Source organism: Galleria mellonella, unplaced genomic scaffold (genome assembly GCF_026898425.1).
Source record: "Galleria mellonella isolate WM207_F2 unplaced genomic scaffold, CSIRO_AGI_GalMel_v1 utg113, whole genome shotgun sequence".
In the NCBI taxonomy this organism is placed as follows: Eukaryota; Metazoa; Arthropoda; class Insecta; order Lepidoptera; family Pyralidae; genus Galleria; species Galleria mellonella.
In genome coordinates, this window is record NW_026441975.1 from 972,121 (window position 1) to 989,493 (window position 17,373).

General features: G+C 30.8%; 1 protein-coding gene across 1 annotated transcript; it reads right to left on the reverse strand.

Moving 5' to 3' along the window:
- Positions 1-276: 276 nt before the first annotated feature.
- LOC113513039 (uncharacterized) lies at positions 277-16,292 on the reverse strand. Its single transcript, XM_052893049.1, has 16 exons — positions 15,900-16,292; positions 14,205-14,371; positions 11,613-11,773; positions 10,866-11,236; positions 9,883-10,106; positions 9,270-9,372; positions 8,503-8,627; positions 7,637-7,930; positions 7,274-7,564; positions 6,165-6,655; positions 5,463-5,646; positions 3,795-3,990; positions 2,599-3,362; positions 1,965-2,157; positions 1,772-1,882; positions 277-347 (listed from the first exon to the last, which is right to left on the reverse strand). The coding sequence occupies exons 1-16, from the start codon at positions 15,943-15,945 to the stop codon at positions 277-279; spliced, it is 3,792 nt and encodes a 1,263-aa protein (XP_052749009.1). The 5' UTR covers positions 15,946-16,292.
- Between the last annotated feature and the right edge of the window lie 1,081 nt (positions 16,293-17,373).

The window sequence follows — 17,373 nt, forward strand, 5'->3', positions numbered from 1 at the left end:
GTATATGAGCAGCGGATGCTCTCTGAAATCAGCTATGAAGCAGAAATCTTGTCACTTACTATTATACTTGTACTTAAGTTCCAGGTAGCACAAAAAGCAATAGAATGGCTATGTTGGGTATCTATGTTAATATCAGAGACATATTTTTTAAGAAAATTAACATATTTTGTACTTACATCTATTTCATCAATTGTATTAAGGTTTAAAGGAAGACGTCTCTTATTATTTTTATATACTACCTTTTATTTTAAAAAGATTAAAAATTATTCATAATATTTATGTAAATAAAAATTCATCAAGACGAACATCAGATTTCAAAACATTTTTCTCCAATGTAAAAGGTCCATCTGCAATGAAAAATAAATGAAAAGTACAATTAAAATAAAAGTAGCTGCTATATAAAATAGATTAAATATTTTTGCAAACTGGAATAATACACTGGAATACACGAATGAAGAAGAGTAATAGTAACTCTATCAATAGTTGATTAACTTTTGGTATGTGTTAAATTTACGAATTTATAAACAGTCATTTAAAATTTTAACACTTTTTTTTTATAGTTATTGATTGTTATAAAAACTGCGTACTATTACAGTGTAATGAATTATCTATGCTACTTACATCGTTAGAGTGCACATACCATGCATGCCTCACCATTTTCAATTCTGATAGGGGAAATTTTGGAAGGCAACAATTTTATACTTATTTGTAAGTATTGTGATTCTTAGGTAGAATATGGTTGGAATGATTGATATGTTTTTAATTCAAACCGATATTAAAATAGGAATGTATTCCACAAAAAGAAACAGAGTTCAATTGCAACAAAACCAATTGTTTTGATGTAAAAACTAAACTAGTGAACTGATTTTTATAAAAGGAGGAGGGTTGATAAATTTTTTTAGCCTATCGGGGAAATAAGTAAAATAAATAGAATAAATATTTATAACAGTGACATGGATATTTATTAATAAGTATGAACGCTACTGGCATTATTTTTTAATAGATAATATCCATAATACTCGTAATTAGAGTACAATGAAAGATTTAAATTAAAGAAGGTTAATTTTATTAGTATTTCAATGTTAGACATATGGGAAGTAATCAGTAACCGAAAGTAATAATAAAAATTGTGTTTAATATGGACTGTATATTACTCGTATTAAAGCGACTTGTTCTAAGTTTTACATATTTTTTGTTTTTTTTTATCACGCAAGTAGGTACGAGATGACGTTTAGAAGAATGAATTGTGGACCTTACCAGGTAATTATAAGTATAGTTAAAATCAGGCATTGTATATCCATAACAATGTATTTAGTCAGATTCAACAAGCTGTCTCAGTATGTCAATTCGGATAAAAAGAATTTTCCAAATCCGGAGTTATGAAAAAAGAAACATAAAAAGTACAACTGAGTTGAGAACCTCCTTTTTGAAGTCGGTTCAAAACGGAGAAAGGACAGTTGCTATTTCAGTAACTGTCTACGATATGTTTATATGGTATATATGACAATGATAATGTATCTACATATAGATTTTTAAATAAATTAAACAACGAACAGAGGACATCACTTTTAGGTAGATATTTTGTTATTAATTGTTAGTTAATATATACTATATGAAATTTCATAAATTTCCATAAATTTCAATTCAATTAGTACTTGTTCGAAAACAAAGAAATCTTAGTACAGTAGTAGATATACCTATTAGTTTCCATTAAATATGAAGACTAATTTCTATTTTATTCATATTATTATATTAAAAGAATTTAACTCACCGACATTAAACCATTCATTTGGGTATCCAGAATCCTTTCGTGAAGCCGCTATAGCCTCTCTCAAAGCAAATGCAACACTGATAGATAGACACATAGGTGGTTCAGACACACCTAAAAATAAAAATTAGTCATTTAAAGAATGTTCGAACTATACGAATATTATTGTAAATAGCTTTAGTTAATTTTATTTTACCTTTAGCTCCTAAAGTGCCAAGCGGATTATATGAATTTCTTCGCACTTGTACTCTAAAATCTATTGGAATATCTTTTGCATGGGGCACATGATAGTACCAGGTACGGTCTGTCAGAAGCTCTCCAGTTTTATCATCATAGATTATGTGTTCGTGGGTCCAATATCCGGCGCCCATTTCGAAAGCTCCTTCGATCTGCAATTGTTTAGAAGTTCTGTTTTTTTTTTTTAATTTTTTTAATTAATTTATTATTTTTGATTCAATAACTTAAAATTTTGAAGTATGTACGTATAATGAACTAACTAAACTATGTTGCTGTAAATTTAAAATATTTAACGAGATAAAAAATCTATGTGACTATTACTATATATAAAGCAAGTAATATTCGTATTAATATAACAACATAGTTTTTAAACATAGAATTTTCATAAATGTTAGAAAATTGTATTTATCTGAATACGGCTCTTGAACGTCGTGGTTTGGAGTGAATAATTATTTAACTTAAAGTAAAACTATTTTAGATGCAGTAACAAGCAGCTTTGTGTGTGTGTTGCAACAGAGGTACAAATATAATATTTATATATCAAATTGATAGACGCAGACTAGAAATTTATATCATTTTCTAAAAATCTTTACCTGTCCAATCTCAAGTTCAGGATTCACACTTGTGCCGACGTCTTCAACTATATCAACTCTTAGGATTTCATGTTCTCCAGTCAATATGTCTAATTCTACTTCAGCTAAAGCAGCACCTCCTACTCTATATGGCTCCTGATCATTAGCGTTTACATGATAACTCGTTTGCAGATTTATACCTCGGTTAAAAGCAGTCTCTATCAGTAATTCCCAAGTTGGATTATTCAAAGTCTCTCTAATTGTAGATAACCGATCTAGTAATAATTGGCAACACTTGATAGCTCCAAAGCAAACTGCTTGACTGGTTCTGCTCCCTCCGGTGGTAAAATTATTGGGAATTGTGGCTACATCGGCAGGTTTAACTTTTACTTTGTCTATTGAGATATTAAGCGTATATGCCACAACTTGTATTACTTTCGTGTTAATACCCTGACCTATTTCGATACCGCCATGTTTCACTACAACTGTGCCATCGCCATGGTAGACTGACATTAATACGTGATAATCCATTGCAATAATTATTGGATAACTCATCATTGCAATTCTCAGTCCACGTTTTTTCCACCTATTTATTTCGTTGAACTTTTTTACTTCTTCCTTTCGTTTGTCATATTCACCATCTTTGAGTAAAGTTTGAACAATTTCAGTAACATCCGTACGTTCTGGACTAAGGTTATTGAGACGAACTTTCACTGGGTCCATATTGATTTCGTATGAAATTCGCTCCATCATGTATTCCGTCATTGATATGCTTTCTAAAAATCCTATTACAAGCAAGTTACAATTAATTGCTTTATTCGTTATATTAATAATTTTTAATATAAAATTATGAACTTATTATGAGAATTTATGCTTTTTTGGAAGTATAAAATATATATTATATCGTGCTAGAAAGAAGAAAGAAAGAAATATTTCTATTCAAGTAAAGTTAGATTTAAGCGTTTTTAATATGTAGTAATTTTTTCAATACCCCCCATTTGGAACGCAATTTTAGCCAAGAAGAACGGACAAGAAACTCAGCTGTTGCATTTGCTAAGATAGATACACTATTTTTAATTAAACAAAGTCATGGACTAGAAATTCCTAAATATTGATATAATAAAAAGTCTACTTTTCATTTCAACAACACGCTAAAATACTTTCTTCTATCTGCACAGTTACAAATAGTTTATGACGAATTCATATTTTAGACGAACCTGGTGCTCTGGCATATGTATTGGAGGCTGTATCAGTTGTTACATTAAAGATCTTGCTTTGCCATCTTCTATTATCGTAGCAACTTTTCAAAGATGGTGGTATGTATGTTACTACTGAATCGCTGTATACATAACCATTATCTACATAGATATGATATTCAAAATATTGTATTACTCCGACATTATTTACTGCCAACTGGTAAAATAATGGCAATCAATTAATTACGTACTTACAAATTATTGAAGTTATACATACATAGTGTTACTATTTGACAATAAACTAGTTGCCTTTATATGTACTAGAGCTATTAATAAATCTATTTAGACCTGAAACTTTTTATGCTATTTTATTTAATTACTAGCTTTTGTCTGCAAATTCGTATACGTAGATTTTAAAAGTAGGTTATCACTTCTAGATCACGTGTCAAGATAAAATATACAGGCAAAAAAAAAAACATACAGGCAGAGAGAAAAATATAAAAAAGTATTATTTCGGTTTCTATAGCTCTTATTAAGACTCCTTAAATTATTTTTTTAAATATCTCCGATGTAATCATATGGAATAAAATTTTGTTATTTTCAAAATATTGCAGAACAAAAAACAAATAAAACTTAATTCTACTTTAATTTTGACAATGACCAAAATACATCGTACTATAACAATTATATTGTATATAATTATAACATATCTCAGTGTTTAAAATAGGAAAAATAGTAACAATAATAATTTATTGTTTTTATATTTTATTTTTATTTATTTATTATTTAGTACAGGTATGTATGTGTACATGACAAATTTAATGCTAAAAGCATTCTTTCCCAGTCAACCTTAGAGAAGTGTTAGAATTATTTTATAGTACTAATATTATATTTTTTTAATTGGCGAAAATGGAACGGTAACTCCGCTTGCGCTATTGGTATACGTTGGCGGGGCACTAGTGAGAGGTGATATCTGAAGATTAAAGTAGGTCAGTTAGGCCATTGTGAAGAATTTTACGACAATTAACCACGATGGTTTCCATAGGGAACCGCGTGAAGGGCGACCTGATAGGGTAAATTGCTAGCAATGGAACTGTTACTAACCCATTACTAACAATCTCTTTTCTCCCAGTACTAATATTATATTACAGTGTTAATTTCTATTAAAAAAATGAACATAAACGTTCATAAACATGAATATACGGTATTTTTATCTCAAGCTCAGAGGTTAAGGGAAAGGCGAGACATTGTCTTCCTTTGTATGTTCTACCGCTTTGTGGTTCTACAGATTGTGTTCTGAGAATTTTTTCAAAACGATGCTTACAACCCTCTATTATTATCGTACCACTCATCATCGACAAGAAATTCATCCTCACATGCTAAAACCTAAATGGTCGCATGCAATGCGGTCGAAAGAGTTTCCTTCTCCGAACGCTCAGACTGTGGAATGAGCTCGCTACTGAGGTAGGTTTTCCCTAGAGATATATGTATATGTGATATGGGATTCTATAAAAAGGTGAACTAAATTTTCTTCAAGTTCGTATTTGATATTCATGATGTTATAGGCTACATTTCATAGGCTACAGTGACCGTTTACTATTAGACGGATTGTATGATTGTTAGGTGCCTCTGTGGTATAAAAAAAGGATTGAAATAATTTTATCTATAAGAAAATAATTAAATATTTACCTCATATTCACTTTTGCACGGTAGTCGTTTGCCTATAATTCTCAAACTAGCCTGAATGCTCAGCACAAATCTTGAAGGTCTATTCATGAGGTAGGTGACAAGAGCACTTACACAAGCTACGTGACTGGTGCGACTTATTTTCAAACCATATGCGCCGCCGCATCGTGGTACCGTTAAATTTATTCTGTGAACATTGAAAATAATTATCGAAGTTTCTGGAACATTGAATTTTAATGTCCATTCGAGTAGGTGTATAACGTAACGGAGAAAATAACCGAATGTAATAGTAAAATATACAGTTTTTTTTTCAATCCAGAACTAAAACTGATCGTATTATGAAAAATTAAAAAAGCCATGTTTAATCAGTTAGTTAATTTCTTTAATATACATTAATTAATACATAAGAGTTGTTTTTTATTAAAGGAGCATTACAGAGACAGGTGCGGATTTATGATACCATATTTGATGGTTAGGAAAACAAAATTAATATGATCCAATCCATTTTCTTAAATCTCTCTATAAGCAAAACAAAAAAATATTTTCGATAAATCTAAGAGAGACAATGGTGACAGTGAGGCTTAACCTTCACATTTGTTTGTACCCTTGGTTACCTAAGAGCCATTACGTGTCTTAAGTTACAAATTATTTATTATGGGGATATGTTATTTATATATAGTACAAGTAGTTAGTAAAATTTCTCACCTATTTTGTTCTATATTCAACATTTCGGCAACTGAAATATGAACGGAATCCGTCCATTGAGTACAAGGATATAAATCAATTCCGTCTTCACTGGGTATGGAAACACAAGATAGAGTTTCCATTGGATAATGGTACTGCCAAAATATATTTTGAGAACCTTTAATAATTTTTTGAATATCAATGCCTCGATCTCTTGCTGGAATCACTGCGTACAGGGTAATGCGATTAGGATCTCGTTTTTGTGCATCTGTTATGGTTAAAATTGGCTTTCTTTTATCAACTTTATATTTAGTTCGTACTAACAATGCTGCTCTGTTTGCAAGCTTTTCAGTTTCAGCCACTATAACACCTATAGCTTGATCATAATATTTAACTTCTTTTTCTGCAAAAATCTCTTCTGACATAGGTTGAGCAGGTACTTTTTGAGATAAGAAAGAGTTGTTCCCTGGAATATCTTTGGCTGAGAAGAATGCTAAAACTCCAGGTAAGTTCTGTAAGTAAGAAAACTGAAAATTATTACTTAAATACATTTTAAGCATAAACAACCGTGTAGTCCTACCTCCTATGCGCATCCCTTCCCTACCTATGGGAATCGTAAGAAGCGACTAAGGGAATATTAATGGTTGAAGGATGGGTAGCAGCGTTCCTCTTAAAACGTCACCAAATTCTAAATGTGGTTGCTAACCCACCTGCCAATCGTGACTACTATTAGCAAACCCCCTCAAAACGGAGGCCTATGCTCAGGAGTAGAAAATCAACGGCTGCTATAATAATGATAACAATATGACGTTGGACATCTTATACGAAGTGAATTTATTTCCTTTTAAATTCTAAATTATTTAATTAAATTTGTAAAAGACTAATATTTATTGAAATAATGTTTAGTACGAGTATAATGTGTAGTATTTAATAAATTATGAATAATATCCATTTTCGTTACAATTTTTTTTCAAGAAGCGCCTTTTACGCCTGTATTATTATAAAAAGCTTTAAAAGGTAACAACTTCATCAAAACTATAATGTAGAGACTAATGACTTAGATTCAATAATTTTTTTAATTAAGAAGTTTCAAATTGACCAAATAAAAATAGTATAATAAATTATCATACCAAAGCCGGCGTCGGGTCAATACTTTCAATTTCGCCGGTACATATATCAGACGTAACAAACGCGCAAAATACTTCTTTTGGATCAGTCGGCATATCATTAACATATTTTGCTTCACCAGCACTTTGTATTAAAGCATCCAATTTGGGCATGGGTTCAGTGATCGGCCATATGATAGGATTAGTATCAAATACTGTAGCTGCTTTTGATATAGGTCTAGTTTTTCTAAAATCTCTAGCCCCTGAACGATACCAAGGTTTTAACTGTTTTTCAGGTATTATGTTCAGCAAGCCCTTAAAAATTTAAATTAAGTTAGTATCTTTTTTATATATTAATTAAAGAAAAATAGTTTCGAAGTGTCTCACCTTGTAAAAGACGCCAAGTGCAGCTTTTTTTCTATATTGTGGTTTTAGCTCTCCTGCGATCTCTTCAACTATTAATTCTTCGTTTAATATGTGTAGAGCTTGCTGCAGTACATTATTATTAAATATTTTTTTATTTATTAAGAATTTTTCAGTTTCTCGAGCGTGAATGAAATGTCCAGAGAGTCCTCCGATAACAATCCTGGCAGACAAAACCGTTTCTTGGTCGTAGGAATCGAATTTGTATAAAAATGCTGCGTTAACTTGAGCGTGAGCATTTTGTGCTCGTGGCATTATCTGTTAAAGGTTATAGCACAAAATTACCAAAATATATGTTATCAAAAATTATTATCAGAAATTTAAAATATATAGGTACTATCATATTAAAAAGTGCTGTATTCTGGTCATAAGACAATTCAAGTCATAAGAAATAATGTAGCAAAATTGATTAATGTCATATAAGATATACGAGTGTTAATAGAAATGCTCCCTTCTTTCAAACGTCTTATCTCAAGTACTAACTTTAAATTGTTTGTTGAGAAGTAGGAATATTTATATCTACTGACATAATTTTGTTCATTTAATAATTTATTAGCTGCATAAAATATGACAAGATCATAAGAACAACAGTTTTCTTATTAAACAATTTAAATTGATCAATATATTTATTTTCTTGATATTTATTTTGAGTAAGGAAAATAAAAAGCTTGATGGTAAATTAAACCATATTAAATTGATGTCCTAAAAATTAAAGGATTGTAAGCATGAGAATGACGTAAACCTAAAATATAAAGAAATACAATGTCATATGGACAGGCATTTGTAAAAGATAAGTAGACATAAGTCACATTCTATAAAAAAATAATTACTTTAAAAGAAACAAATTGGTGGTTAGGGGAAAGTGGTGGTATTTTGACTAATGTTATGACTTTTCCAGTCATGTCCACAGATAGAAAATCTTCCACAGTCACAGTATGAACTGAAGTTTTCTCAACTGAAACGTATAAAAATAGTGTTATAAATTTTAAATGTGTACCGTACATCTTATTATAATATTTATCTGTATAAAAATATATAATTTCATAATTTATAAATCTGCTCAACATTATATTGTATATGTTAAAAGAATAACTATGTAACATTTCATGTTACATTAATTTTCTAACAATTAAATTATAAGGTACAAAGGAATGACACCATCATCTTCTGAAATGACAACGTGCGTAGGGGTTACTTCATTATGTCCATGATATTTTTGAAGTCAAGACAACAGTTATAACTTTCCATTAGAAGGATCGTTTATCAATTTTCCCAATATAAAAACTCATTATTAGAAATCAGACAACTTACATCCTAAAACATATTTTATACTATGGATTTTTAAATTGAATTTTCTAGAATACAGTTTTGAATACCATATTCAGTTTGGTAGAGAAGTATTTGCGTGTTGCCGAATTAAGCGTGCAGATATATAGTAAAATAAATTAAAACTTATTGTTTTGACTTCTATTGCTTTTCCTGTCATATAAATTTTACTTAAACGTTTACTACGTAAGTACAAACCCTGTCTAGTTACAATTTTGTTATATTTCTATATTTCCTTTTACATCTAATACTAACTATAATAGATTATTACCTATGGTCAGAGTGGCTCCTATTGTCTCTAGCAACAAGAAAATGTCTGAAGAAAAGTTAAGGTTCTTATGCTTGACCATTAAATTACCAGCTATTGTACCAATCTAGAAAAAATACAGAATTGTCAGAAGCTTTTAATTCTATTGGACAGTAATTTTTGCAATATAATAATGTAAAGCATTTTTGCAAATACATCGGTAACATATAAAATTGTTAACAATTTTAGATACTAAATAAAAGAACTAAACTGGAATAAGAAACTCGACAAGAATTTCTTATCCCAGTTTAGTTCTTTTAATACTATAACAAAGAAATGTAAACGAGATTGATGCTTTAGGTACATTAAACCCTGCTTTGCATAATGGTGGAAATTTCCATCATACCATTGAATGCCCAAAAATTATATAAAAGACCAAGTTCACTTTAAGTTGATCATGTCTGGATACCTTTTTAATGTTAATTGCAGAAAAAAAACATGGCTGCCAAATTTATTTGTTAACCATTTTTTCTTTAATTTTGATCATGAATTATATCACCTTGATTTATTTCACCAATAAAAAAAATCATGCAGAGAAGGATTAAGAAGTAGGTACCAATTTATTATTAGTACTTACGTTTCTAACAGGAATATGAGCCACTAAGTCTAAGTGTTCGTACAGTTTATACAAGTAGGCAAACTCTTCTTGGTCATGTGATACTGTTTTGAAAATGTCCATCAGATCGGTCAGAGTTGTACCCGCTCCAACAACCAAATTCTGATCAATGTAGTGACCTTTTATTTCTTGTATAGCACTTACATCAATAAGCACTCTTGGGAATGCAAATATTGGAACAGCACCTGAAATTATTATGTATTTAAAGAATTTACATAGAAGTATATGTAATGTGATTAAACATGTTTGTAATTAGTTTAGTGCTTCTATTAAGAGTGTTAAATTTTTTTATTATTTAAGTATAGTAACGCCGTCATTAACTGTCAGTTTACAATTTTTGAATATAATTGACCATTTCAATATTTCTGAATGATTATTTCTAAAGTACTTTGTTAGCGAATTAAATTTTAATAATAAAATACATAACATATAAATCTACCACTAAAAACTTTGCATCTACTTTATATTTTATTTCGATATTTTTCAAATAAATATATTTTTGCTATCACAATCTAAATTTTTACTGACAGCTTAATAAGAATATTATAGTCAGTACGTGAACATAATACACTACATCTCTTTTCCTTCGAAAAGAAAAAAAAAACCAGTAATAAACTAAACTAAGAAGAGATACGAATAAACAAAATAGTGGTATAGCAACAATATTTACATATATACTACCTATTGCAAGATATAAGATGATCACTATTTATTATAATAATACATTAACAATATACATTCAGAATATAAAACGTAATATCATTAAATATAATAACTAAAACATAACAACATATGGTTACTAATTTAGTTAGCTAGCAATTTTTTTAAATTCTTTTTGGCTAATTCATCGTTTATTTTGTTGTTATCAAAATAATTAGTAAATGTGTGTAATTGATAAGTTATTGAAATGGGAGTAAGTAAATACTCCAGCTTAATAAATTTACCTCTGCCTGTGTTCCCATTTACCAACATATAAGAATCATATCCTTCACTATCCAAGATATTAAATATATCTTGTACTTGTGCGATTCTATACCAAATTCGATCATCTTTTAAATGGATTTTTTTAATTACGTTATCTTTATCATTAGCCTTTACAAAACACCAACTTTTATCACACGCATGTTCACATTCTTCTTTATTTTTACAAAGTTTCAAATCTTCGATATCTTTTAATTTAGGCTTTGGCGCATCTTTAGCAAAACTCTTAAATGCATCCAATATAGGTCTGTAACCGGTACATCTGCATGTATTACTTCCGAGTGAATTCTCTATTTCATATTGTGTTAAATCATGGTGACTCGATTCTAATAAGCTGTAAATCATTAAAATTTATACCAATGGGGAAATCGCTTCAAAATACGCTTCTATATAGATTCGCTATTAACTAGTTATATTTTATTAAAAATTAAATGTATCTCGTTTGATGCGTCTCTGTAATATTGAATTTTTTAATTATTTTGTAAATTATTATTGCCTCATATCATGCATAAAAGTATGTAATTTTATAATATCATTGTATAATATACCAAAATAGCATAAAGAAATCTATATATAATGAATCTATACAACATATATATAAATATAAATTTTATTGTTAATTCACAATTATTAATTCGAGCGATATACTCGTATAAACGATTATTACTATAATCTCGGATAATTGATACTCGTAATTATAATATGCTTACCTGTACATACTCATAACCCACCCAGGAGAGCAATACCCGCACTGGGTCCCATCGTATTCAGCTAAAGTTCTCTGTATTGGATGATAACCGCGCCCTCTGTCTCCTATACCCTCTATAGTTGTCACTTCCCAATCCTGACATGATGTGATCGATACGAGGCACTACGGATTAAAATGTTATTCGTTTATGTAAAACGTAATCTACTTCTCATTTCTCTGAAAAGGCTTTTTTTTAGATAAAAAAGGTAATATGTTGTATATCTCCGTTGCTTCAAAAATACACCGCAAGATTAAAAGAAATAAAACAACTACAAGATGAACGTGTAAAAAAGGTGCAATTATCATATATACACAAATCAATCGGTACCGTACATGAGAAAAAATAATTAAATATAATACCTAGGATATTTACAGTTCTGTGTACAAACATCCTTGACCACGTGGTCCCGTCATAGAATGAACTATCCTTCCTTTCCGGTGGGCGTCGTAAGAAGAGACTATGGGAATTTAATTGGCCATCTATTGCCTAAATATAGCATTGAAAATTTACTGAATAATTAAATATATAAATAATAATAACAATATAATATACTCTTAAAATGTAATGGTACTTTTATAAGGAATATATACCTAATAAGAATAATAAATATTATTGTTCTCTTAATTAGGAATTTAGGCTTTGTTTAAACCGTAATTGTGGCTAGAAACTCGAATAAGGGAACTTAATGGTCGAGAGATGGGCAGCAGCGTTCCTCTTAAAACATTAGCAAGTCTTACTGCGGTTGTCAATCCGCGTAACAAGCATGGTAATGGCAAACTTCCCTTGGGGAGAGCCTATGTTCAGTTCAGTTTCGCTTCACAAACTCTGGGGATATGAGGGAGGGAATATTTTATTTTACAGTTTGTATTTTGGATCATAACTAAAAAAAAAATAAAAATCAGTTTAAAATGTACAAATGAAGTAACCTTTCATATATAATTTATAAAATGTCAATATAGACTAGTAGGTAAATTAAAAAAAATAAAAACAGGTCAATGATATGTAAAACTATTCCAAATTTCGAATTCATAGCATTAGTAGTTGCTGACATATAACGTTGTGACAGACGGACGGATAAAATCGCACCATAAGTACTTTTGTACCTTTTTGATACAGAACTCTAAATTGACTATTATATGAAACAGTAAATTATTATAATTTTAATCATCATTTCAGTCGTTATCCGTCCACTACTGGACATATGTGTCCACCCCATAGACTGCCATAAGGAACAGTCACCTGCATTTATTGACTCCCTGCTAAGCATTTGAGATCGGTACTCTGTGTAACGTCATCACTTAAGAACCTTCCTTCCTCATTGGTTGTTGTTATTCGAGCTATGTGAATAGCCCATTGCCACTTCAGCTTGCTTATCCTTCGAGCTATGTTAGTTACTTTGGTTCTTTTGCGGATATCCTCGTTTCGGATTCTATCACACAAAAAAAGCATAGTCCTCTACATGACCCGCTGAGTAATTTGAAGTTTCACATGCAGGTAATCGTAAGACCATGTTTGGGTTCCAAATGTTATTTCTGGAAACACGCACTAGTTAAAGACCTTGGTCTTCAAACTTTGAGGTATTTTGGAGGAAAAGATGTAGCGTAATTTTACGAACGCTGCCCAGCCGAATTGGGTTCGTCGGTTGACCTCTCGGTTGAAGTTGGACTTTTCTATTCGGACAACTCGTCCCAAGTTTACATACTCGTCGACAACTTCAAGCGTAGAATTCTCAATCGTAATGCATCAGTATGCATTTGGCATGGATGTCAGATATGGTTTTAGTCTTGTCCTTGTTCATCTTAAGATTTACTTGTTGAGAAGCACCATTTAGGGTTATTGAGTATATTCAAATCCTTTAGGGATTTCGCCATGATTACTATGTCACCATTGATGTTTTATACCATATCTTTTCCAGTTCACGAGTTTGGGAACACCTTCCAATGCAACTGTGAAGAATTTCAGGCATGTGACGTCACTATGTCCTACACCTTTCTGCACTGGGATAGGTTTTGTACTCTGGTTTTGTACTTGAATAGAAATCGTAGCCTTACTGCCTTACACTTGAAGTATATCGATCGATATACCTGTCAATGCGATAAACTTATAGCCAATCTGGCACTGCTGGAGGGACTGTAGTACCGCCCATGTCTTGACCGAATCAAAGGCTTCCCGTAATCTACAAACACCTAAAAAGACATAGTGGCACATTATACTCTTTTATTAAATTTTGTTTTTCATATAAGCTGTTTATTGTCCACTGTTAAACATAGACCTTCTCATATTGGCAGGTTTTGCCAGTATTTGCCGGACTTGGTCAAGCGGGTTGGCAACCGCAGTTGGGCTTTCAGTGATGTTTTAAGAGCTGCTGCCAATCCTTCGACCATTAAGTTTCCTTATGTGCTCCTTACGACAACCACGGAAAAGGAAGGGACGTCATATTCAATGCCGAGACCACATGGATAATGTATATTTTACATTTAAGTTCAATGTAAAAATAGTATTGTTATAAAAATTGTAATAGAACATGCGTCAAAGATCCGTTTCCGTACTTACAGAATTAACCGAGAAGATGCGTGAAACGCCGTTGTCGGTGGGCGCGCGCACGGCAACGATACAGCAACCGCAGCCGCCCTCCTTGCACATGTACTTGGTGCCGCGCAGGTTCAGTCTCTCGCGCACGTAGTCGTTCAGCGACACATCCGAGTCCACCTCCGAACTCACTAGTATATCATATCAGTAGATTATAAATTATCAACATCAATATTTTAATTATCAATATCAATATTTTAATATTTGCATTAAAAATATCATCTTACATAGCTTGTGATATCACACTGTTGAGCAAAGATGGGAGGTATTGAGGGAAGTCAACTGCTTCTAGGTGGAATCAGTTAACTTCCCTCAATAATGGTAGATACCATACTTCCTCTGGTGATAATGGTAGATACTATTATCACCGGCCAAGGTGTCTGTTTCCAGGTGAAAGCAGTTGATTTCTTCAATCTCGTCTCTCTCTCTCTCAACAATTTAAGTCCCCAATTTGTGTGTTTTAGAAGCTACATAACATTATTAGGTTGTATATGATATGAACCGATTTTGACAATTATTGACATCAATAAGGTTTATCTCATGTTTATATGACCATTGAAGTTGAGGTTTTTAGGACTCCGTGCCAAAAATGTACAAAGGAACCCTTTAACTGCAACATTGTCCATCCGTCCGTTCGGACTTTAAATTTTGAATAGTTTTACATATCATTAGTCCACACATATTTCAATAGAAATTTTTGAAAATATATTTTTTAATTTCTATACATACTTAAAATTTCAAAATTGATCCATTAGTGCAACAGGTTCAAAAAAAGTCATTCCCCATATCTCTGAAATTTGTGAAGTGAAAAATCAGAAATAATTACTTACTGTATCATATGTATATGTATATGTATACTCGTACTACATATAAATATTACAGGAGAATAAAATGAAGTCTATCTAGCACAATTGATAAAAATAAAAAATAAAATTTTTCAAACATAAACTTTATTTTATGCACAATTAATAATTAAATACTGAAAAATTATTAAATTTTTTCATTTTATAACTATATTAAAAATTGTTATTTTTTATGTGGTTATAAAAAATATAAATAAATATATAATAAATATAAATTGTTAAAAATGGATTCCGATATGATGTTCTTATAGGGAAATATGAACATCATCATCATCATCTTCTTACTCTTATCCCAGTTATTATTTGGGGCCGGCAACAAAATATTTGGCTTTTAGTTTTACGACTGGCCGCCTGCCTGACGTCGACCCTTTTTGGGAAATGTAAACATCTTAGTTTCCTTTAAAAAAATTCTTTTCGGGTACAGTACCCCATTGATTTGGCTATATGTAATGGTAATTTCCACTTTTTAACATGTTACTTTTGTAGTGGTTATATTTATTCTTGATGTTTCGGTGTATTTTTGAAGTAACGGCGAGTATACAACATTTACAAATATTTTTTTATTTAAAGAAAACAATAACCTTTTTATAGACATTTCATGTATGGAACAGCGAGTGAGTACAGCTCTCACTTGACCGGTTTTTTTATTATTTGCCATTTTATTGGGAAGATAAATCTGCTAATAAACACGCAAATCCGGCGTTCTAAATTCAATATTTAAATCGTTCTTCATTGTGCGTAATTAAATTTGTTTTTTTTGTGGAGCAAAATGTAAGTGCTGTAGGATTATATTTACCTGAGTATTTATGCCCATTAACACTGAATGTTATTTTATCCGACATGTTAAAGATTTCTACAAGTCTACCGCCTACATATCGCCTATTTAATAACTTTCAAACCGGAAGTTAGTACACAATGTTGCATGTATATTAATGTACAAAGCAATAGAGCAATGAACTTACAAATACAGATTAGTAATCGACATTATAGTTTTAATTTTTTTTTTTATAATTATGTATGTATATATATATTTTTTTAAATTTAATGACATCTTTTGGAAATTGAAACTTTATTTATACAGGGTATAATTAAATCATTTGTTTAATTTTAAAGAGCAAATAAGGGATGAACATTTTCTGAATATGGATTAAAATCACCTAAAACATGTGATTCTACCACACTAATTTGGTAGCTTGCGCCGTCTCCACATTTCGACTAGCATCTTCATCATCATATATGATGATGCATCCGTTAACTGTCATTCGTTTGGATACCGAACTGTTAACACTAGGCTTCGAGCAGCGATTTAATAATTTGCCTAAAGATGCCTTGTGTAGAGGTAAAACATGCGTCGCAAAAGGTTCATGGACGAATCGACAGTCGGAGATTGAGGGCAAATATAGAAGGTTGAAGAACTTCTAGTAATAATGATAAAAGTCAATCTTCGAATGTTAGCAGTCACACAAATATTAATGGAACTAAATAAAATAATTCTAATCAAATAATATTCTTCCGCAAGGTAACACCTATTTTAGTAGGGTATTTTTAATTTTTTTTATTACTCATATTTTTTATATTGAATTGTAGAATTGTAAGTAACCTCGTAAACTTTATAAGTCTACGTTTATTGTAACAGTTAATTGCATACAGTGATCAAATAAAAACGTTAAATTTTTTCTTGATAATGTGCTACTTCTATTAACCTCAATTATGATAATTTACCGTATTTCAAGAATATAAAGTGTTATTTATTAATTTTTACTTAACATAAAGCCTGATGTACATGTCAATTCTAGTTCAACACTACAAATGTATTAATGTATTTTTATCAAATATAAAATGTAAAAAATGTGTCATAACGCAGTATGCTATATATCTATTACAAAAACTTGTGAGATCTCATGAAAACTAATTCGGTTATAATGTCTATGGAAGCACCTTCGATTATATAGACAGAGCATCGAGCCTCAAAAATGGGTCAGCTAATTATCAAATTAGCTGACCCATGACATGCTTGGCTTGACCCCCTGATTGTAAGTAATGAGTGTGTTGGACATTCTGTATGTATGTATCTGTTCATTGAATATTGGCCATCTCGGTTGTAAGTAATTCGCAATTATTTCGCTTATTACATAATGTTTATTTTTTAAAATGTCGTAGGTATTACTCAGAAATTATTGATTAAAAACTGTAAAAATAATAATATTTTTACTTAGTAACAGGCTTAGAAATTTATTGAAGTGATTTACGAAAGTGGATTCGATCGAACT